Consider the following 23,427-nt stretch of genomic DNA (forward strand, 5'->3'; position numbering starts at 1 on the left):
CTTCTCCATGTGACAGGAAGGCAGACTAACAGGTCTAGCCTCTTAGTGGAACATGGAACACCTCGCTGACCCCAGGGGGTTAGGATATGGGAAGGACCAGGACAGGGAAACAGAAGCATCTCCTCCCATCCCTAAGCCATCATCCCAGAACAGACTGCTCCCCAGAACCACAGAGACCTAATTCCCACTGCTTCTCGGTAGGTCTGACCAGCCTGGAGGACATCTGATTCAGCAGGGAGGGCAGAGGCAATGAACCACAATGCAGGGCTCAGCTTGAACCCAGACTTCACAGGTTCACCACTTCCACCTTCACTGCCCATGAAGGAGCTGCAGAGAGGGAGCCGCTGCGTTATGCCCAGAGGAAAGCTGATTTCGCATCACTTCCCTGCTCCTCAACCGAGACCAATACAATTTCATTTCAATTTATTAGCCCAGGAAGACTAATTCCACAGCATTTGTTAAGCACTAACCACTATTACTACCCAAACTGCTTGAGTTGGGTTCTTTTTCTCTTTGGAAAACGTGCCTAGGGACCAATATGTCTGAAGGATTAAAAGTCACTTCAAAAACCAGCATAAAAATAAGAGGGATTTGAGCAGCCCAACTGTGTCATTCCCACTGCAGCACTTACACATCCATGGCCTGGCTGTCCCCAAACCAGCACATCTCAACTGACTGCTTTAGGCTGACATTTATATTAACACTTTCAAGAGAAAAATCGACTTCTAGGTATCAAGTCTCCTTCCTGCCAATCAGCATGAAATTAACAGGGGAAAAAAGCCTTCTGCTCACCAGAACTGCCCATCATCTCCTACAGCAAGTAGCACAGTGAGCCTGCTCATGTGTCACCATGTGTCTCTTCCATGGTGAGGTCCCAGGGGAGCGTGACTGCGCCCCAAAGTCCCCCACACCTCCGAGGACACTAAGCCATGAACTACAGTGAGAGCTGCACCAGCTCAAAATTAAACTGTGTGAAGACGAAGATGTCTGCATGGCTGAGGACACTCCTGCCTCCTCACACTGGTTCTATCCTTGTAGGGGTTAGGACAGAGGCAATTTTAGCCTGACCAGTCCCCTGAAGCAACTCTCCAGGAGACTGTATGGACAGCACAGGGGGAGTGGCTGCAGGAGCAAGCAGTGGGGCTCCCCTGTTACATGGCAAAGGGGCCAACTGCCACATTAAGCAGGGCTTTGGGGACATCAGCGTCAGGCTGCTCCTATGTCTTGAGATCCCTCTCCCCATCCAGCTCTGCGGGAATAGACAATATTCCAGCCTTTTCCTCCCTAAATGAATAAAGCCCTATACATCATGGAAGAAAGAACTACTGCAAGCCAAAACCAGCCTTGGTATTCCATATGGCCCATCATTCAGTCCTCTCCTGGAGAAAGACATCAGCACTTCTAATAGGGAATTTATAGTCTCAAAAGCCAAATGCAATACTGGGGACACCTTTATCTATGACTGCATGAGACCCAGAAGACCCTGTGGCAACTTCTGACCGACACTACACTTGGAGGGACAGCCAAACACATAACTGCATTTGGCTGCATCACATCATCTCTCCCACCCGCAGTCTGTCCTGCTTACTCCTTCAGCCTATCTTTGCAAACAGGCTTGTCCAGCAAGGTCTAATCTCAGCTGAGACCTCCCTGTGCACCTCAGGTTTGTGTCCTTGCAGGATTTCTTGACAAGAAAACTTTGCCAAATGTGAAAAGGATGCTGCATTCCTGCTCCCTCTACTACAGCTGCCCAAGGCAGGCTCCTTGCTGATGGCAACCAGCACAGCCCCAGCCTTATTTGTTCACTTTTCAGAATCAGCAACAGCGTTCATGTAAGATCATTCTCTCACAGATCTCTTGTCAGTAGAAGTAAGATGACTGCTTTAAAATGGGGTTTAGGTTAAAATTAAATTGGAAACAGGACATGCTCACCCAGATCTGCTACCCAGTTGTATGAGGGAAGAGATGAAGCACCTAAACTGAGCAAGGTGCCAAGCTCTTTAGTTACTTAAATCAACTTCCACCATGTGGAGAGCCCACAGCTTCCTCTGAAGGCCAAGAAAATTGGACCCATTCAATATCAAAACCGTCTTACAAACATTACTCATAAGCAATCACTCTAACTGAATATTTGGATACAATACCCTCCAAACAATACAGACTGCTGTCTCCATGGGACTCTGCTCACCGTCCTGATGCACCTTCAGATATTAAGGCTGAACAAACACAATCCACTTATTGTTTCTAAAGCCCAATATTCAAAGGAATACTTAAATCATAAGCAGGCTGATAGGAATCAGCTCAACTCCTGACTAAAGTCCTATCTAAGTCTGCATATTAGTTGATCCTGCTCTAGATGATAAACTCTGAATGACTTACAAGTCTGCCAAGCTTCAAAGTTGTTATTTTATTTACTACAGGAAGACATGAATTAAGATTTTGGGTGAAGGGAGTGTTATCATGCAGTAACACTGAGCTGATAAACATTTGGTGATTGCTGGCCCTGACAATCCAACTGGACTTTAATAAGCCATGGGCAGATTTTGAACTGAAGAGACTTCCAGCACCACAGATGCTGACTGCTCCCTTGTATGGGGCAAAACATTTCTGTGACCATTGAAACTGCATCGCAGCATTTCAACTCTGTATTGGAAATAACAGTCCCTAAAAACCAGCCCTTTAAAAGTCCTTTCACTGAAATTCAAAGAATTCATTGAGGGACCCTGCAGTACTCTCAGCCACAGAGGCAGGATACTGCCAACTACATACCTGTGTCGTGTTCCAGGCTATCCAAGGTATTCTGGTTTTGATTGCTTACCAGTACCATACCCATAGCATGTCCTTCTAAGCTCCTGAATACGTATGAATTTGGTGCATATGCGAGCTATTATGCTATTTTAGTTTTTCAAGCCAAACAGATAAGTCAAATTTCTGCAAGTACAACTTGTGAACTGCTTTTGAGGACCGCTGACTATTTGATTGCGGCAAAATATCCAGAAAGAAATCCAGAGACACTTTCCAGTTCAGATCTCCACACCACCAAAAGCTGCTTTACAGGCAAGCCTTTGAAAGCACAGAGCAAAAGATTTAATTATAAAAGAATGAAGTAGAGGAGTGGTTAAAATAAATCCTCAAAGAGTACAAGAAAAGAGACTTACCCATCCTCCTCTAAGAGTGCAGTCACCATTAGCTTGGTGAAAGCCAGTCTGGTGTCACATTGTCTTCACAAACTCAAATGATTTTCAGAAGGCTTTTCTTCCAAGTAACACAGAGCTGGCAAATCAGTGTGGTTCTATCAAGCCATCTCCTTAAATAAAAGCTGCCTTGTTTGAAGCACTGATTATTTGTGGAAGCTGAAACTCGGTGCAGAAAGGGGAACTTCACACTAGGAGACTCTTTACGGGCAAAAAAGATCCCAGTTTTCTGCAAGAGTGCAGTTTAAAAGGGCCTGAGCTGAAGTCACTGACACACAGCAGTAACCCATCACCACTGATTTAAGGTGCATTTTGCAAGTGGTAACACAACTCCTACACTAGAACCACCACCCAAAAGACAGTGTTCTGCTAAAGCTAGAAAATTAGTAAGGAAAAGAAAACAAGAAATACTGTTGTTGAAAGGAACCCGTTCAAACTATATCACTATTTTATACAAATATAGAAAGAAGTGGAATCTGGGCAGTGGAATTTTTCAGATGGCCCAAGCATGATGGAGAAACACCCAGCTTCATTCCTAGCTCTGCTCAGACTTCAAGAAAGTGCTTTTAAAAAGCACAAAAGCATTGTGATTTGCGGAAGGACTTGCTTCCATGAACTCAAAGCGGGCCAGAAGACATGAGACAAGACTGCAGTCAAAAACATTACAGCATTTCATTCTCCAAGTGGCCACTTCTACAGACCATAAGAAAAGCACAGTTTCATTCACTGCCCAAAACCAAACCAACACAGACGGGATCAGAAAGTGAACCAGTGTGAAACACCCCTGTGACTGCCACGGCACAAAGAGCCAGCACAGACCCTGCACCACAGAACAGCCAGGGCAGTCTCCCCAGCCCATCTCGGGTCCCTGTGTGTCAAAGCAACACCTGAGCTGCCTGGGGGACTTGGTGCCGCTCCAGCTTCTGAAGCAGGGGACTTGCTGCAGACAAGAGAACTTCCCTCCCCACTGCCCAGTTCTAGACAGCCATGTCTCCAGCAGCCCACTCCAATGACCATGGGCAAACACATCACCAGTCACCTACAAAAGCTCAGGCTCCAATCTTGGGGAGCAAAGGATCCCACAGCTGCTGGACTCATACAGGACGTGGAAAATCAGAGCCCAGCTCTGAAGCAAGGTGCCTCCACAGCAATAACAGAACTGTGTTCTCAGAAGCATCAGGAGACATTCTACTGATTTAGCAAGCATAAAAACTGAACGCATTCTCATCCTAAGAAAAGAAAGAAAAGAAATTAAACTAAACTGCCTTCAGTCTCCAGCTGAACAAAAGCTCCCATCACCCTTCGCCTGGATCTGACACTCAGAACTGAGGCTTCTGAACTGCAGGGCCCTCAGTCCAGCTCTTCTCAAGCTTGTCCTCCTTTGTTTTGAAAAGGCCATTGAATTCTCTACAGCTTGTTCAAAGGCCACTGATCTGATCAGCAGTGGATCGATAAAGCTCATTTGAACTACCTTCTTCTCTGCAAATAAAGTTTCAGTAACAAAATCAGAGTTTGAAACAGAAGTAAAAGCAGGGGCACAGCTGATCTTTAAGTATTTTTTGAGGAACACACACTCTTGGAGCTGAAGGCATGTGGACTATCATCTTCTCCCCCAAGCTGCTTAGCAGCTACATTAAACCCTTTGAACTCTGAAACACTCACCACATTCAGAGTGCATCACACTCAGATGCGTTACCCAGCTTCAGGTTCCTTCCCTGCAAGGATAAGGTACCAACAGCCCCTGCCTAAGCCCTGTCCTGCCCCTGCTCAGAGCCTGCCATGACTGAGGGTCCACAGCAGTACCTCTAACAAAGAACACCGTCTGTCACTTAGGTTGCTAAAGTCCACCACTAAGACTTCAAAGCCTGGGCCACCATCTGCTCTTTGCAGAACCTCACCTTGTTTTGTGAGCGCTTCTCTCAGAGCTGGGGTTATCATCTCTTGCTTCCCACCCTCCTCCTTCCTCCCAGCGTTCTCTTGAGTCAACCTCATTCCAACACCTCCTTCCTCGAGCTCACGTTCTCTCTGTTTAAAGACAAGGAATTACAACCATTTAGATCCAAGCATCACAGTTTAAATGCTGGGGCACAGTTCAGCCACAGACCTGCTGAGCTTAAAACTGACACAAGTGTCCATGCATTAATTCTTGCATTCCTGTCATTCTGCTTTTTACCCCTCTTCCCATTGGACTCTCACCTTTCAGTTTAAGATTTAAGACAGAAAATATACTAACAAATAAATAAATAAATAAATAAATAAATAAATAAATAAATCAATCACCACACCAGAAACCAGGTGGACTTGTTCTACTAACACAGCAACCAGCTTCAAGCAAGCTGGGCTAGTGGAAGGTAGGTGGGGTGGAACTAGATGAGCTTTAAAGTCCTTTTCGACCCAAACCAGTGTGCGATTCTGTGATTTAATAACATTCTCTAGGGCATTTTAAGAAACAAGCTGTTTGAATCTCATGTGAGATTGAGTGGGACCCCCAGGGTTGAAGCCCAGGTGTTACATGGCTGCACAATAACCTCATCTCTCCACAGAGCACAAACCAGAGGGAGCAAAACATTGCCTGGAGTGACAAGGGTCTAGGGGTGCAGCCCAGGACAGAGGGGGGATCTGGGCTCAAGAGCACACTGAAGCTGGATCATGGGGAGCTTCTTGTCACCCAAACCCTCAAAGTGCTTCTCTTCAGGGCTGCTCCATCCATTCTGCCCAGCCTGTGTTTGTGCTTGGGATTGAGCTGTCCCAGATGCAGGACCTTGCCCTTGCCCAACCTCATGAGGCTTGCACTGGGCCCACACATAAGGAAGGGAGCAAGGAGATAAAATCTTCATCTTTTTACTATTAAGTATCAAACAAAGAGCTTCTCCTCCCACAGGCTACCATTCAACCCAGAACTAGGCCCAGCCATTCAACAGGAAAAGACAGGCACCATCTGAGCACAAATTTGTGAGCTACTCTGAGCAAAATGCTATGCAGGATTTAGAAGTGGACACATCCTGGCCTGTCTGATCTACAATCTCATGCCAGGTTAGTTCTCCCCGAAGAACCAAAGCTGCGTTACGGAGCACACAGAATCATATCATACGATTGTTTCTGTTGGAAGGGACCTTAAAGAGCGTTACATCTGGTTCCAACCCCCTGCCATCAGAGTATTAAAAAGGCAGGGATTGACTTAAGTACAAAAGAAACATACTGCCCAAGACAGCCTTCCGATACAGGAAAGGTCTGTCTGAATATCAAGGATTTGCCTCTAGTGCCTCTTACAGCAGTGTCTGAGGAAAGCATCTGAACGGAAGAACAACAAGGAAAACTGCCTTTCTGGCGGGGCAGAAACACTTTTCAATACTCATTTTTCCTCACAGGGATGACAATTCCCCTCCCCAGGCCCAATGGAAAGCCTGTAAGGAAAATAACCAGCTGTTTTTCTCTGAGCTGCACCACCTCACTTGTTCAGTTTGGCAAGTGACTGGCTTCAGGTATTTCTTGTGGGAAATAGAAGTCACACCCTGGGAGATTTACTTACTTGCTCAATAAACCTTTCATAGCTATCATTTAGGGTTTGAGTGGTGAGAGCAGAGTTAATTTTCCACAGAGCAAATTTCTCAAGTCCTGGGGATTTAGCAGGAAGTCCTGCAGCAAATCCAAAACAAATGACAGTCTTTCCACAACAAATCAAGCAAGCAGTGATAAAAGCCAGCTTCTCAGGCCCTGGAAATCCCACAAAACCAAAAAACTCAGGAGTCATCCTCTGGTCTACACTGACAAAAGATGAGAAAACCTGGGGATACGCTCCAATGGTACCTCCAGGCTCAGCACAGCTCCTGCTACAGGCTGCAGGAAGGGGCTTTCCTACTGCCATAGAAGCAGACCTCAGTAAAAGCAACTGAGCCTCAAGTCTAAGGACTTATGATCACCTCCTCTACACGTGAAGGCAAAAATCCCACCTCTTCCCTTTCACTGCCATACAGGCAGAGCAACAGGCAGCAGCAGCAGCACATAGTGAAAGCAGAAGCCCATTTTGGATGGGTCAAGAGCAGAGGATGTCTGACACAGGGCACAGACACAGCAAGGACCTCAGCATTCTGTGAGAACCGTATGAAGCTCAGCAAGGCCAAGGGCAAGGATGTGCACGTGGGTTGGGGCAATTCCAGGCACAAACACAGACTGGGGGAGAATGGATTGAAAGTAGCCCTGAGAAGAAGCACATGGGGCTCTTGGTCTACAAGAAGCTCCAGTGGGCGCTTGAGCCCAGAACCCCCCCGTGTGCTGGGCTGCACCCCCAGAGCGTGAGCAACAAGTCAAGAGAGGGGAGTCTCCCCTATGCTGTGCTCTGGGGAGACACCACCCCCCCACCCCACCCCCCCCCCCAGTAGTCCTGATCCAGCTCTGGGGCAACAGCACAAGAGGGACTTGGAGATGCTGGAGAGAGGCCGGAGGAGGCCATGGAAATGCTGCGAGGCCTGGAGCAGCTCTGCTCTGGAGGCAGGCTGGTTCAGTCTGGAGAAGAGAAGGCTCCTTAAGGGGAGACCTTAGAGCAGCTCCAATGCCTAAAGAGGCTACAGGAAACCTGGAGAGGGGCTTGGGACAAGGGCCTGTAGGGACAGGACAAGGGGAATGGCTTTAACCTGCCAGAAGGGAGATTGAGATGAGCTCTTAGGCAGAAGCTCTGCTCCCCTGAAATGGGGAAGGCCCCTGAGAAGCTAGCTTGGAAGCGAGACTTTTACTCCTGGAACAGATACCTTTGTGACCATTCCATAACCAGCTGGAAGGAAGTCTCCATCCACACATATCTCCTCAGCAGAGTAACAGAAGGTCCCTCAAGTTATGCTGAGGCAGCAGGTACTAGCTGCCAGCCAAAGGAAGGATGCTATTCAAGCAGACCTGCAGCTCAACCTCCATAGGAGGAATTTTGCACTTTCTTTCCTTGGAAAAGTCAGTGCTGACGGTTTTGGACATACACAGCAGCAGTTGAAAACCCAAATTCATGCAGACATGTAATAAGGGAAGACTTCTGCTGCTATGCAACTACATCAGTCTGTGAGGGTACTGCACATCTGTGAAATACAAGTGGGTAAATGATCCTACCAACATCCCATTTTCCTGTAGTTCAACATCAGCCAGAATCCTCATGGATAAAACAATTCCCAGATCACAACTCTAAAAATACATCTGCAGGGCTCCAGAGGGCTTGAAGGTTGCTTCCCTGAGCTATAACATCCCTGATGTGCTGGAGGGGAAGCTTTGCAGCAGGTCATGAAACCACAACTCCCTCTGCTGCACAGCTCTGCCAACGTTTGTTTGATTTGGGAAACTTGCTTGGACGCACCATAAAGATTGATTCCCAAAGGAAACAAAAGAAAACTAACAATGGCCTGTCTCCACCGAAAAGTCACCCCCTTAGAGCTGAAAATTGGGCCATGTAGTCACACTTCTATTTCTTTCTTCTGTGCTATGGTAATCACAACTAAAATCCAGGTAAACGTGATTTAAGCAGCAACCCAAATCCCCACTTGCCAAAATCACAGCCCAGAAAGTCTGGAATAATTCGGCACTTCACCTTCTGAAGGGGGCACAGCCCAGCTCCATGCACACAACCACACCAACTGCTTTGCCAGCAAAGCCTTGTGCTTCACACCTAGGGTTCCCCTGCATGCTTGTTCATAGCAGATTATACCTAACAGTTCTCTTCCTTTAAAACCTACCAACCCATCCTTGTCTGGGCACTGCTGATGGGTCACAGGGACCAGCCCAACTGAGCTGGGTCAGACTGACCCCGACACAGGGAGCACAGATCCAGCCCCAGGCTGCCACCAGACACTGGCAAAGGCTCTGGCAGTGGCAAAGAGGAATGTCGTTTCCTTCTGCAAAAGCTTCACTGCATTATTACAAGAAAATGGTTTTCACAATTACATTGAAAAAATCCAGATGCTTTGGCACATGTCAGTACTCCATGCAGCACAGAAACAGTTTAATGTCATGCTATAGAATCCACCTCCTTCTGTAGAGCTGAGAGAATGCTACTTCTGTTCTCTCAGTGCCACTCTCTTCTGTTGAGAAAGCTGTTTGGAAAGATTGCATCTCATCTGCACATCCACAGCACCTACCAAAATTCAATCTCCATCTCATGCCAAGCCTCTGCAACCCAACAGCAAGAGAGGGATGTCACAAGAGCACCTCTGACACACGAACAAGGACAGGTGAATACTTTGCCTGCTTTGGCAACACAAGTATCAGCAAAGGAAGCAAAATTGTGGCTCACCTTGTAACAGGAAAGAAAAAGCAGCTGCCACTCTCCAAAGCTGCTCTTTACACAGAGCACAGGGACACTGGACAAGGTGAGGATGTGTTTGCATTTCAGAGACACCTACAAACTGCACTGACCACTGCAAGCAAGAACCTGGAGAGCTGCTGCAGCTGCAGGCCCAGCCTGCAGAGCTTGTCCCACAGAACATGACTGCAGCCACTGCACCTCCCGAGTCAAACTGATTCATTTGATGACAGACACTGCACTCCCACAAGACATCCTTGTGCTCCTCTCCTTGGATACAGCAATGAAATCAACAGGCCACTTGCTCCATGCTTCTTCCAGGAACTACCCTCAGCAGATAACTCCTGTGTGCATTGGTTTGCGGGCATCTCTCAGCTGGGTTATTTGGCTGACAAGCACCTTAAAACACGCCCAGGGAAAAAAATCACCTGAGCAATGCAGCACAAAGCTGCTGGGAAGCGGGAGGCAGATGGGCTGAGCTGCTGCAGACCAAGCCCTGGTTATCTCCAGCCACAGGTGCTCAAGAAAAGGCTGCAAACAACACTGGGGGTGAATTTCAGATTTCCAGGCTTTTTTATAGCCATCAGCTCTGCTTCACTCCCCTGTTTCTGACTAATTTACAGTAGACTCAGGAACAGCAAGGGCTATGGCAGCTACCAGCAAGGGCAAAAAGAAGAGTCTTTGTTCACAGAGCTCATGGCCCTTTACAGGCTTGTCAAGGGAGCCAGCATCACACCACATGCCAAACCCAACATCCAGCCTGAGCTTACCTTTAAAGTAACTTGTCTTTTTTTCCACCCTTATTTATCAGGGACTCCCAAGTCCTGCACAGAAAAGGCAAGCCTCAAGAGCTCTTGTAACGTTATTTATCAATTATAATCCTTTTCAATAGACAAGATTTAGAGAAGAAAGAATTGAAGGAAAGGGAGAAGCGTCCCTGTGACAAATCCCGATTTTAACGCTAGAAGTAGTCCCCAGGCAGTTAAAGGATATTTATCAAAGCTTGTTTTAAAAGGTAGGCTCACACTGAATTCTGAGCCACAGCAGCAGAGGTCAAAGCCCAGCCCAGCCAAATGAGCCGCTGCAGATAAAAGCACAGTGTTCTTATAGGAATCTTTCACACATTAAAAGTTCCAGGAAGTTTTTGGAGAGCTCTAAACATGTACAGCAGTTCTAGTTGATTTTAAATCTGACAGTTAGAGTACCCCAGCCTCAGGCAGGTAGCTGAAAATACAGCTAACAATTCCTGGAGACTCCAGAGTTGCAGACAACTCTTTTTCTGTAAGCCTTATACCTTAAGCACCATATCTCTTAACACTCACTGCTTCATTTCAAATAGAACTTCACCAGAAGTTTCTTCATCCAGTGTCAGCAAGGTTTGGTCCTGCACAGCCCTCACACGCTCACAAAGGGGGTGATGGACAGTCCCAGTGCTTGTGAACAGCTTCCCATAGAATGGCTTTTCAGGGGAGAGTGCCAAAGGGGATCAGGAAACATCCCCCATGGCAAATGCACACAGAAGGAAACAAACTTCTTGACCATATATTGTTTCCTGTAAACCCCATCTCATTCTTGCTCTCACTCTCTCACGTACACACCCCTTTTTATTTACATTGCAAATGTGACTCTCAGCACCATTCAACTTTAAGTTTGGGAAATCAAGAACATTAATCTCAAAACTGTGTCAAGAGAATATGCCCATTTGATTGCTTCCCAGCCCATCAACAGTATCGTCATCACTATTACTCACACCTGCAGTTTATAAATACAAAGGTTCATAAAGCCACTTCATTCCCTGGGAACAAGTCTAGATTGATTTGGCTTTCCAGTCTATCACAGTCTCCCAGCTGTGGGAGATAATCCACCTGAAGAAATGGTGTCCCTCTGATTAACAGCACTCCCCGCAGGCCACAAACACACCCATTAGATTTCACATGTGATCTGATAAATACATTTCAGGGGAGTAACTTTGGAGGACAGGGAAAATGTGCCACAGCTGTAGAAGTCTACTTAGTTACTAAATTCACTAAGAACCACCACTACCTTCTCCTGGTGTATAAAAGCCACTTGGAGAACAGGTTTTAGGCCTAGAAGCAAGCAGATGGAAGGGTGGTAAATGCAGAGAAAGCCCAGACCTTTACCCACCTACCTGTGCATCATCCATCCCTGCCTGGCACCACAGCCTTGGATCACCAGGCACTCAACAGAAGCAACCTCAGACCTCCCCAAACCTCCTTTAGGCCACAATCCTATTAACCACTGGTGAACTTCCACCCCCAGCAATTCCCCTCATGAAACCACAGGCATTATCTGCACTCACTTCAAGGTCTGAGTCCAGCTCACGAGCCTGACATGCACCATCTGCAACTATATCCCCTACAGCAAGTTCCAAAAGTTGAATTACTCAGCAAACAGCAGCTCTGAAGCAGTCCCCACCACACAGTACATGATTTGGTAAACCAAGTGTGGGATTTACTTTTGTATCAGCCACCATTTTATATTATTTGAATGATTTCCTGTTGCCACGCAACCTCATGCCAAGTTTTGTGCTCAGACTCAGTGTGCAAAAGCCACCAGCACCTTCAACTGTGCACCTACACCTTCAGAAGCTCTTTGAAACTCCACCTCTTTCCCAAGGGACAGTAGCTCCCTGAGAGTAGTTCCTAAGTAGAATAGCTACGACTGACAGGAAAGGAGCTGCTGGCATTCACCTTCAACTGCTGAATTCATCTACCTGACCCAAACGGCTGCCAGAGCCCAGCATCTGTCTCTAGCCCTTTGATGATACTTTGCGAAGTGCAGTGAAGCATAGGGAAAAAAGCAGGAGAACAGAACTCAGCCTTGACTTCCATCAGGTCAGGCAACAGAAGATGGAGGCAAAATTAAATTCAGATCACCTGCAGAGATGTGAGGAAATGTTTATTAGGTAAAACTCCACAGCTTCACTCTGACAGCCCATAAAAAGCAGGACAAGAAGGAATTCTGACTGTCTGTGACCGTTCATATGTCTTATCCACGAGTGATTCTCACTAGAGGCACTACTTGCCTGCAGAAGACATCAAAGCTAGACCCTAAATTGCTGCAAACTAACCACATTGCACAGGCAGAACACCTGCTATTCCATCTCCTATTTGCAGAGGAGCTAACAAACAACACTGACATCCACAAAATCTGTGCTCAAAACTGTTCAGGAACATTTCAAACCCAAGTAACTTCGTGTATGAAGAAGCACCCGATGCAACCCTAAAGTGCACCAGTTCTCTTTAAACTTGTTAGCTTGTGTGTGGATAGTTCAGCTACAAAAACCCAAAGCATTGCCTGCGCTGGAAGGGATTACTGCAAGGCAACAGATGATGTCAGTGTAAAACAGGTGTCAGACTCATTTTACATAGTTCAGCACTCTGCAAGAGGAAAAACGGCTCAAGGGACAAGGCAGCTCACGTGGAAAAGAAAAGTTCTTGTTGCAAAAAGTCACAGCCACTAAAGTGAGGACGTGACTCAAACCAAGATTTAAACAACTCAATCTCCCTGCCTGGGAGCGGGAGAGGCTGATCATGATAAATTCCTTTCATAAATGTAGATCGTCCTGCTCTTTCATGTCAAGTCTTCAGCATTTATTTTAATTATAGCAGATAACTGCCCCAAAGGGACCGTTTTATAATTCAAGTGTTTGCATAAACCTGCTGCGGGTCAACGCGCACATTCCCCGGGAGATTCGACATCCAGACACAGTCATTCATCCTCCAGCTAATGAAGGACAGCCAGCAGCTCAGGCTCCTCAGGATACACGTACAGACCTATCTATTTCCTGCTATTGCCCCACTCAAGAGAGCTGAGGACTTACATGAAGTCATTGCTGGAAGCCCTTTCACCTGTACATGCTCTGGTTACAGAAGCATGAAACCAGAAATGTAGATTACAGCTAGGCTCATCAGCCATGCAGGACAGGAACAGAGGGGCCAGGAATGAGAACTACATCATTTAAAGCTTCAAAATTAACCCAAAGTCCTAGACGGGACTAGAGCAGTGGAGTACTGGAGGCAAGTACACACAGGAAGAGAGGAGAAAGGACCACAGCACAGCCACACAGGGAGAGATTGAGCCCTTCTCCCTCCAATTGGTTCATCTGCAAGCTGCAGTGCACCAGGTCCATACAAGCTCAGGGGCAGGAGCTCTCGCACAGCGGCCTGCCTTGCCCCACGTCACTGGAGCTACTCTCCTCACACAGCCTGTTACAAGCAGTGGGGAGGATTTTATCTCCTTTCCCCTCCCTAAGGTCAGCAAGAGAGACCACATGCTCTCCTCCTGCGCATGCAGCCTCCTGTGATCCAAGGCCTGGAGGGAGTTTCAGGAAACAGCTGAGAGAAGAAGGGCAGGGCTGCACTCGGTGCTCCCTGGTGGAGGTCCTCCTGCAGCAGGTGGCTGAGCTGCAGGATGCTGTTAATAGACTGTGAGTCAGGGAAGCTGAGAGGAAGCAGGAATGCTTGCTCCCGGCCCAAACTGTGCAGGGGCCTCGAGCTTCACCTCTACCTCATGAAGGAAAGAAAGAGGCCGTTAACCTGGGAAGCTGGGAATTAGCGACAAAAAAAAAACAACAAAAAAAAGAAGGAAAAGGACAACCAAAAGCAAGGGGCTTCCCCCTAAATCCCCTGTCCCCACGCAGAACCGCTCTGCTGTCCTGCAGGGGGCTAATGAGGAAGCGCACTCGAGCCAGAAACAGCCGGCTGATGCCTTGGTAAAGAAGATCTCTACTGGTGCTGCTAGGAAAAAGCGGCGGGTCGTAGTAGTAGGGGACTCTACACTGAAAGGGACAGAAGCACTTGTCTGCTGTCCAGACCCCGCCTCAAGGGAGGTGTGTTGCCTACCGGGGGCACGGATCAGGGATGTGGCAGAGAGGCTGCCTGCTCTAGTAAGTCCCACGGACTATTACCCACTCCTGGTGATAGATGTGGCTGCTAGGGATATAGATAGTAGTAGCCTGGGGAACATAAAGAAGGACTACGGAGCCCTGGGGGAGGTGGTTAGGGGCTCTGGAGCTCAGGTGGTCTTTTCATCAATTCTCCAGGGTACAGGGGAGGACCTAAAAAGCTAGGAGGACTGGCCAGGTTAGTAACTGGTTAAAAGGCTGGTGTCATAGTCAGGGGTTTGGGTGTCTTGAACACGGCACCCAAGCTTGTAGGCCAGGTCTAGTGGGGGCTGGTGGAGATGCCCTGATGATAAAGAAGGGAAAGAGCAGTTTTGGTAGGAGGCTTGCCAGACTGGTCAAGGAGGCTTTAAACTAGATGTGTCGGGGGAGGGGGGCATCGTTCCATCCCAACACACCCAGTCAGTTGCCAGAACCTATAATAAAAGCTCGGAGCACTGTAGAGATATCCCAGCCGCTCCAGCCAATGAGCCGGCTTCAGTTGGAGCTCGGCCCAGATGCCTCTATACAAATGCCCAATGCATGCGGAACAAACAAGAGGAATTAGAGATGTGTGCACGTCTACGGGGGTATGATATAATAGGCATCACAGAAACATGGTGGGATGGCTCCTACAACTGGAGTGTTGGGATGGAAGGTTACAGGCTCTTTAGAAAAGACAGGCCCGGCAGGCAGGGAGGGGGAGTTGCCCTTTATGTTAGGGATAGGCTGGAGAGTATGGAACTCTGTCTGGGGACAGGTGAGCAGTCCACAGAGAGCTTGTGGGTCAGGGTTAAAGGGAATATAGCTATGGGAGACATTACTGTGGGGATCTGTTACAGACTGCCTGATCAAGGAGAACCTGCGGATGAAGCACTCCATAGACAGATAGGAAAAGCCTCACGCTCGCAGGCCCTCGTTCTCATGGGTGACTTCAACCACCCTGACATCTGTTGGAAGGACGGTATGGCCCAGCACAAGCAATCCAGGAGGTTCCTCGATTGTGTAGAAGACAACTTCCTTCTGCAAGTAATAGAGGAGCCGACAAGGAGAGGTGCCATGCTTGACCTCGTGCTCACTAACAGGGAAGGGCTCGTTGGAAATGTGACACTCCAGGGCAGCCTTGAATGCAGCCATCATGAGATGCTTGAATTTGAGATCCTCAGGACAGTGAGAAGAGCGTGCAGCAAGCTCACTGCCCTGGACTTCAAAAGAGCAGACTTTGGCCTCTTCAGGAACCTGCTTCGGAAGGTTCCATGGGATACTGCCCTAGAGGGCAGAGGGGCCCAAGACTGTTGGTTGATATTCAAGAATCACCTGCTGCAAGCTCAGGAGTGTTGCATCCCAACCAGAAGGAAGTGCAGCAGGAGGGCCAGGAGACCTCCTTGGGTGGATAAGGAGCTCCTGAGGAAAATTCAATTGAAAAAATAGGCTTATAATAAGTGGACGCAAGGACAGGTTGCATGAGAAGAGTACAGGGATGTTGTCCGAGAAGCTAGGGACCAGGTTAGGAAAGCTAAGGCCCAGTTAGAATTAAACTTAGCTAGAGGTATTAAAGATAACAGGAAGGGATTCTACAGGTACACAGCAAATAAAAAACAGACTAGGAAGAATGTAGGCCCCCTCAGGAAGCTCTCGGGAGAACTGGCTACACAGGATTTGGAGAAGGCTGAGGTTCTGAATGACTTCTTTGCCTCCATCTTTACTGGCAAAGGCTCTGACCACACCACCCAAGTCTTGGAAGGCAGATGCAGGGACTGTGAGACTGAAGACCTTGTGCCCACTGTAGGAGAGGATCTGGTTCGAGACCATCTTAAAAATCTGAACATGCACAAGTCCATGGGTCCTGATGAGACCCACCCGTTGGTCCTGAAGGAGCTGGTGAATGAAGTTGTGAAGCCGCTGGCCATCATATTTGAGAAATCATGGCAGTCAGGTGAAGTTCCCCATGACTGGAAAAAGGGAAATATAACCCCCATTTTCAAGAAGGGGAAAATGGATGACCCGGGAAATTACAGACGAGTCAGTCTCACTTCTGTGCCTGGCAAAATCTTGGAGCAGATTCTCCTGGAAGGCATGCTAAGGCACGCTAAGGCACATGAAAATCAACAAGGTGCTTGGTGACAGCCAGCAGGGCTTCACTAAGGGGAAATCCTGCCTGACCGATTTGGTGGCCTTCTATGATGGGGCTACAGAACTGATGGACAGGGGTAATGCAGTTGATGTCATCTACCTGGACTTGTGCAAAGCGTTCGACACTGTCCCACACGACATCCTTGTCTCTAAATCGGAGCAACATCAACTTGATGGATGGACCACTCGGTGGATAAAGAACTGGCTGGATGGCCGCACGCAAAGAGTTGTGGTCAATGGCTCAATGTCCGGCTGGAGACCAGTAACGAGTGGCGTCCCTCAGGGTCGGTGTTGGGACCGGTCTTGTTCAACATCTTTGTCGCTCACATGGACAGTGGGATTGAGCGCGCCTTCAGCAAGTTTGCCGATGACACCAAGCTGTGTGGTTCGGTTGAGATACGCTGGAGGGAAGGAATGCCATCCAGAGGGACCTCAACACGCTTGTGAGGTGGGCTGATGCCAACCTCATGAAGGTTAACCATGCCAAGTGCAAGGTCCTACACCTGGGTCGGAGCAACCCCAGGCACAGCTACAGGTTGGGCAGAGAAGAGATTCAGAGCAGCCCTGTGGAGAAGGACTTGGGGGTGTTGGTCGATGAGAAAATGAAAATGGGCCGGCAGTGTGCGCTTGCAGCCCAGAAACCAACCGTATCCTGGGCTGCATCAAAAGGAGCGTGACCAGCAGGTCGAAGGAGGTGATCCTGCCCCTCTACTCTGCTCTTGTGAGACCTCACCTGGAGCATTGTGTGCAGTTCTGGTGTCCTCAACATAAAAAGGACATGGAACTGTTGGAACAAGTCCAGAGAAGGGCCTCGAGGATGATCAGGGGACTGGAGCACCTCCCGTATGAAGACGGGCTGAGGAAGTTGGGGCTGTTCAGCCTGGAGAAGGCTGCGTGGAGACCTCATAGCAACCTTCCAGTATCTGAAGGGGGCCTATAAGGATGCTGGAGAGGGACTCTTCATTAGAGACTGTAGTGACAGGACAAGGGGTAACGGGTTAAAACAGGGCAAGTTCAAGTTGGATATAAGAAGGAAATTCTTTCCTGTGAGGGTGGTGAGGCACTGGAATGGGTTGCCCAGGGAGGTTGTGAATGCTTCATCTCTGGCAGTGCTCAAGACCAGGTTGAACGAGGCCTTGGCTGATATGATTTAGCATAAGGTGTCCCTGCCCACGGCAGGGGGGTTGGAACTTGGTGATCTTAAGGTCCTTTCCAACCCTAACGATCCTATGATTCTAAGTCCACAGCGCAGAGCCATGCAAGACAAGGATGGTGCAGTTACAGACAGAGGTAGGTTTGTTGAGGATGGGGTAGAGAGCAGCTCAAGGATGCACAGGGAAAGAGCCCACCACAGAAAGCTTGCTAAGGGGGAAACAGAAGGTGGCAACACAGACATCCCAGGTCCCTCCTGGGCACACCCTTCCCATCCCAGCTGCCAACTGCTCAGCCGGCAAGAAGTGTGGGGAACACAGGAAGGCTTAGCCTAGTACCTATGCGTATTCTGACTCCTTCCCGTGTGCTAACCAGATAAAGGAGTCTGATGTATTCTGTTGGAAGACTGCACACAGAAAATGAAACTTGAACAGACCCACACAGGAAGGGAGATAGTAACACCCTGGCATAAAGCAGGATTATGGTTGTCTTTGCCAGGCTCAACACAGGTCAGATCAAGCTCCCACAGGCAGATCCAGTAACAAGATTTGTGTTTAGACACTGGACTGTGAATCACAGCAACAGAGATGGATATTCAGATCTGAACAGTGGAAGTTATTTTCCCTCTGACTCACAATAAAAGGTTACCACTGCACTATTTGCTCAGCGAACGAGTCCCAGTTAGCCAGGAAGTATATCCAACACACCTCCAAGTATAGGCTTGTTTGAGGACAGGTTCTCCAATAGCTTCTATTTTACTCTCCCTTTAACTAGCTCCAACAATTCAAATCCAGCAAGTGTATTTTAATCGATTCAACTGATCACTGATAAAGACCCGATAGTTCCACACTCCTCGTAACAGTGGTACCTTGGCTTCCTTCACGTGCCTCATGATCTTGCCAAGATCTTCAACATCAAGGACAGAACTTGACCCTCCAGCTTCCTCAGCGTCAGCCTCCTCCTCACTACTGCTTTCAAACAACTCTGCCTGTGTAAGAGATCAGACAAAAATCCAAGTGAGAAATGTATCTGAATGTTAAGCATGAGATCTTCATCTATGCTAACCAGTGAAATCAGCTCTCACACTCGGCAAAGATACTGAAAAACAAGGAACAGCCTACCAATAACCTGTATAATGTGTACAAGATGCATTTAAACCTGGGGCTTTCTTTGGTGTCTACTTAAGAGTTCAGTAGCAGACTGCCTGAAGCTCAGCCCAGCTTTCTTGCCTCCAGATTATTCCCTTTCCCTCATATGCCCATCTGATCCCATGACAGGCAATCAGAGAAGTCAGACTCCCACTCTGTACTGTGATCATCTGGAAGCCTAAAGCCCTTCAATTCCCCCGAGTGCCCCTTGGTGTCTGATAAACAGGGAGTGAGAGATCTGCTTTCCCAGTGAAATTCTTCACGGAGCAGAAACACCGTCTCCCTTTTTGTACACAGGCAAGGTACAGCAGAAGAGCACTGGCGGAACAGCAATGCTTATTCCTCTTGTTCCTGCAGCAGGCAGCACCCTCAAACCCACTCAGACAGAAGAGACCTTCTTTTCCTACAGAATTCAACATGGCCATCGTAGTCATTTCCAACTCACAGCAAACACCTTGCCTGCAGGATTAAAGTGCCACAGCACCTCTGGGTCTTGCATTTTAGAGCAAGAGAGAGGATTCCTTATTTAAGCCTGCAATCAACAAACACTCCAGAAGACACAAAAAAAGATTACGGGCACACATTCAGAGCAAATACAGGACTTGCTCAGAGAACACTCCCCCAGCTGCCTTTGGAAAAACCTTGGGATTCAGGCAAAGCACCTGAATTTCCCCAAGTTGAAATGGAAGCGGGTTAACTGCTCCCAGACAACTAAATGTGAAGTGAACTTGGCCATGAGACAAAGCAAAGGCTCTGAAGAGAACCCAGACTGGGTCCCTGGAGCATGTATCACAACACATACCTCCCCCTACTCAAGAGGGAGACTCATCATACACATGCCATCTAGCCTAGGTCCATCAGCCATCACTAAATTCTTTGGTCCTTCCTGGGTGGCTTATTCTACTTGCTATCTGCCATGGGATCTCATCCCTCTTCCCCCTCTGCTCCAAAAAAAAAAAAAAAAGAGGTATCAAGCTCCCACGGCACCCCTCTGGGCTGAAGGAGAAAGGAGAGAAGTCAACCAGTGCTACAAGGGGTACTAAACCAGAAATAAGGTCTCACGGATTGGGGCTTTACCTCAGTATTTGCATATTCCGATACCCCATGTTCATGATCTGAACTCTCCCTGCTCTGCTTCCCTGGAGATTTGCACTTCCCTTTCTTGCACTTCCCACCACAGGGCTTCTTTTCCCCTCTGCAGAGGGCCTGAAGCCGACTGAGGAACTTGGCTTTCCAGGCTTCAAAGTCGGCCTCAATGCTGCCATGCTCGCTCTGGGCCACGTTACAGTCCCCCTCGGCACGAGTCATGATCCGGCTGGCGCTGAGCATCCACAGCCACCTGTCAATATTTCTTCCAACCTGGGATAAGATCAAAGTTAGAGGGAAATTAAATGAAGGCCAAGTTAAACAAAGCAGGCAACTAAGAAAGCAAGCACCAAGCCTGGAAAGAGGGCTGCACAGGACTGCAGGACAGGCACTTCTGGACTCTCCCTCACCTGCCGGCTCAGAGCACACACAGTCTGAACACCACCACACCTGGATTAGACATTATGAGAAAAATGCTTCCCTGTGAGGGTGCTGAGGCGCTGGCACAGGGTGCCCAGAGAAGCTGTGGCTGCCCCATCCCTGGCAGTGCTCAAGGCACAAGAAGGTGTCCCTGCCCCTGGCAGGAGGCTGGAACTCCAAGAGCTCTAAGGTCACTTCCAACCCAAAGCATTCTGTGATGGAAAACACCTCTGCTATCAAACCCATGTGATAAGAGGTGAGCTCTGGAAACAAGCTCCTTTATCCTATGCTTGGTCAAAATGGCCACATGCCTAACACATTTCCTGTGGCTCCAGTTACACAAACATAACAACCAGGTGACAAGTCATGCCATTTTTCTGACCAAGATGAAACTCATTACAAGGCTCAGGTACTGCCATATGCCCACTTCTATGGGCAACCTGTGCCAGTGTCTCACCAAAATCACAGGGAAGAATTTTTTCCCTAATGGCCATTCTCAGTCTCCCGTCTGGCAGGTTAAAGCCGTTCCCCCTTGATCGGTCCCTGCAGCCCCTTATCTAAAGCCCCTCTCCAGGTTTCTCATCAGACCCCTTCAGGCACTGGGAGCTGCTCTAATGTCTCCCCAGAGCCGTCTCTTCTCCAGGCTGAACCAGACCAGCTCTCACAGCCTGGCTCCAGAGCAGAGCTGCTCCAGCCCAGGCAGCATCTCTGTGGCTCAATCCAGCAGCTCCACATCCCACGTGTTGTTGCCCCAGAGCTGGATGCAACAGAGGGAGGGTCTCACCAAAACAGAGTAGAGGAAGAGAACCACCTCCCTCAGCCTGCTGGCCACACTCTTTTTGGTGCAGCCCAGAATGCCATCGGCTTTCTGGGCCAATTCTCACACAAACTACCAGTAACAGGCAGGTACGTAACATTTAAGATAGCTCAGCCTTCCAGAGGAGCAGGAGTCAAAGACATGTGCACAGGAGATACTTACTGTGTTGTAATGAGCAACATACGCAGAGTTTCCCAAGCCAAATACAGCGTATCTCAGGCCCTTCAGATAGGCTTTCCCAAAGCGGAAGTCGTGCGCAGCCTCTTCTAACCACCTACAGAACCAGGCTGCACTCTCAGTTGGCTGCCCATCTGTGTATGTAGCCACCAAGAACACACAGATGTTCCTGCTGGTTGTCTAAGAACAGAAACAGAACACAAGAGAAAAGATCACTCAAGTTTCCTGACCACTTCAGGAAGAGAGCTGGAACACGTGGGCACCTGAAAGAAGACAAAAGATGAGATTTTGGCTGGCTGGCTGAATAGTTTTTGGTGTGGGATGCTGCAGGTGATAACCCCAACAGTGGTGGATGGCCATCCTCCCTGCAAAGCCATCTTAAATTAACCAAAAGAGAACAAGCTCTCTTTCCCCTGCTTAATGGAGTGGGAAAACAGAACGGGACACCCACCTTCCCCACCCCAATCAACAGCTTCCAAAACACGCTCTTGCAGCAATAACGCCCCCCATACATTAAAAAATCAACTATCAATATTGACAGAAGAAAAATCCACAAGGATTCCCCAGCAGAAATACTGCTCATGAGAAGTTTCTAAGTCTAAAAGCTGCAGAAGAATCACCATCCTCTTACTCCAGTTTTGAACCCTTCCCAGGTGGACACTCTCATAGACACAACAGGGGCCCTGGTGCAGACACTGTCCATTACTCACAGCCGAGCTACACAACTGGCTTGGACAAAGCCACACTCGGCATCACACGCCCTACACGAGCCTTTCCTCAGCAATTTCAGCATTTAGCTATTTGTTGCCAAGGGCTGATGGACTGCACTTGCTTCCATGGAAGGAAAGCAAATTTCAACACACAGCTTTGCCTTCACAACCCCAGGAAAAGCTTGGATTTATTATTCCCATTTACAACGTACCTACCTCCTCTAATAAACAATCATCTGGATCACAGTCTCCCATGCTAATGACTTCCACTGGCACATTAAGGGAAATAACTGCCTCAGCAAGAGCTCTGGCAAATCTCTGAGAAAAGAAACAGAGACAGCGACTGGGTGCTACAACACAGGTACCTGAAAGGTCAAACGAGCCCTGCTGTGCTCAGAGACAGGACTTCTCCCAGCACAGCAAGGATATACTGGCTGGAAAAAGAGAATCACATGAATTTTATGATTAATGATTTTATATTTACACACACAAATGACATTTCTTTTTGAAAAAGCACCTGAAAGAGCACTTCTCTCTAAGAAGATCAGCTAGCAAATTAAGAGTATATTCAAGGCCAGGCTGGATGGGGCTTGGAGCAACTTGCTCTAGTGGAAGGTGTCCCTGCCTGTAACAGGGGGTTAAAACTGGAAGAGCTTTAAGGTCCCTTTCAACACAAACCAGGCTGGGGTTCTATAACACTGTAAGAGTAAACTTGAAGCTTCATAATAATGTCTCTACTGCATACCCCACATGAAGGCAGTAGTAAAGCTCTTATTTTTATATGCTTTTCACTTATCTTTCCTGTTGGGCAACAACTTCTCATGAAGGAACTCTGATTTCTACACACTGTAGTGTTTCTAAGGCAAGCAACATACTCGAATCTCAACATTTCAACTCAAGATCATGCACATGGAAAAAGAGTAACTCATACCTTTGCTGTGCCAGTCTGAGACCCATAGAAAATCTTTACCCCAGCAACGTAGACCTCCTTTCTCTGCAGGGTGGCACACCCATTGACTACCTTGTCTTCTATTCCTTCAGAAGAAGCGGGATTCCCAGTGGGTTTTTCACCCTGTGGAACAAGCACTGTCTCGCGTTCCATCCCTTTTCAAAGCGATGGTAACCCCCTTTTTCCCAAAAGCATTGAAAATCCCAGTCCTGTGATCAGACTCTCAGCACCATGCAAATAGAACAAAGCAGTTGAGTGTCTCTCACCCTACAGAAACACACAAGTAGCTTTCTCCAAACTAGGCCACGCTACAACACGCTCATCTCGCATGCTGCTGAGATAACAGGCTCAGGCTGAAACCAAGAACTTCCCAACTCCTAAAGCAGAGCTTCACTCACCTGAACAACAAGGATTTAAATTCCCTAGTGGCCTAATCCCACTCTGGTCCCCAAACCAGCCCAACC

The 23,427-nt window shown here is 48.1% G+C and overlaps 1 protein-coding gene across 6 annotated transcripts in view; it reads right to left on the minus strand.

Moving 5' to 3' along the window:
- The window catches only part of LOC133278105 (S-adenosyl-L-methionine-dependent tRNA 4-demethylwyosine synthase TYW1-like), a 48,463-nt gene that overhangs the window by 23,524 nt on the left and 1,512 nt on the right, over positions 1 to 23,427 (minus strand). The window contains exons 2-8 of one of the 6 annotated variants that reach the window (XM_061470576.1): positions 22,946 to 23,086; positions 22,231 to 22,332; positions 21,290 to 21,484; positions 19,882 to 20,163; positions 19,081 to 19,083; positions 18,525 to 18,644; positions 5,093 to 5,219 (exon numbers count right to left, since the gene is read on the minus strand). The exons of 2 other annotated variants lie outside the window; for them this stretch is intronic. In XM_061470576.1, the coding sequence (XP_061326560.1) occupies positions 5,093 to 5,219; positions 18,525 to 18,644; positions 19,081 to 19,083; positions 19,882 to 20,163; positions 21,290 to 21,484; positions 22,231 to 22,332; positions 22,946 to 23,086 (970 nt within the window). Of the gene's footprint in view, positions 1 to 631; positions 851 to 3,158; positions 3,234 to 5,092; positions 5,220 to 18,524; positions 19,084 to 19,881; positions 20,164 to 21,289; positions 21,485 to 22,230; positions 22,333 to 22,945; positions 23,087 to 23,427 lie in introns of those variants that run through there. 3 more of the 6 variants (XR_009746451.1, XM_061470575.1, XM_061470574.1) reach the window with 3 other exon arrangements.

The sequence above is a fragment of the Pezoporus flaviventris genome, unplaced genomic scaffold (genome assembly GCF_033815535.1).
Source record: "Pezoporus flaviventris isolate CSIRO_AGI_PZ_B2104156 unplaced genomic scaffold, CSIRO_AGI_Pfla_v1 ptg000063l, whole genome shotgun sequence".
Classification (NCBI taxonomy): Eukaryota; Metazoa; Chordata; class Aves; order Psittaciformes; family Psittacidae; genus Pezoporus; species Pezoporus flaviventris.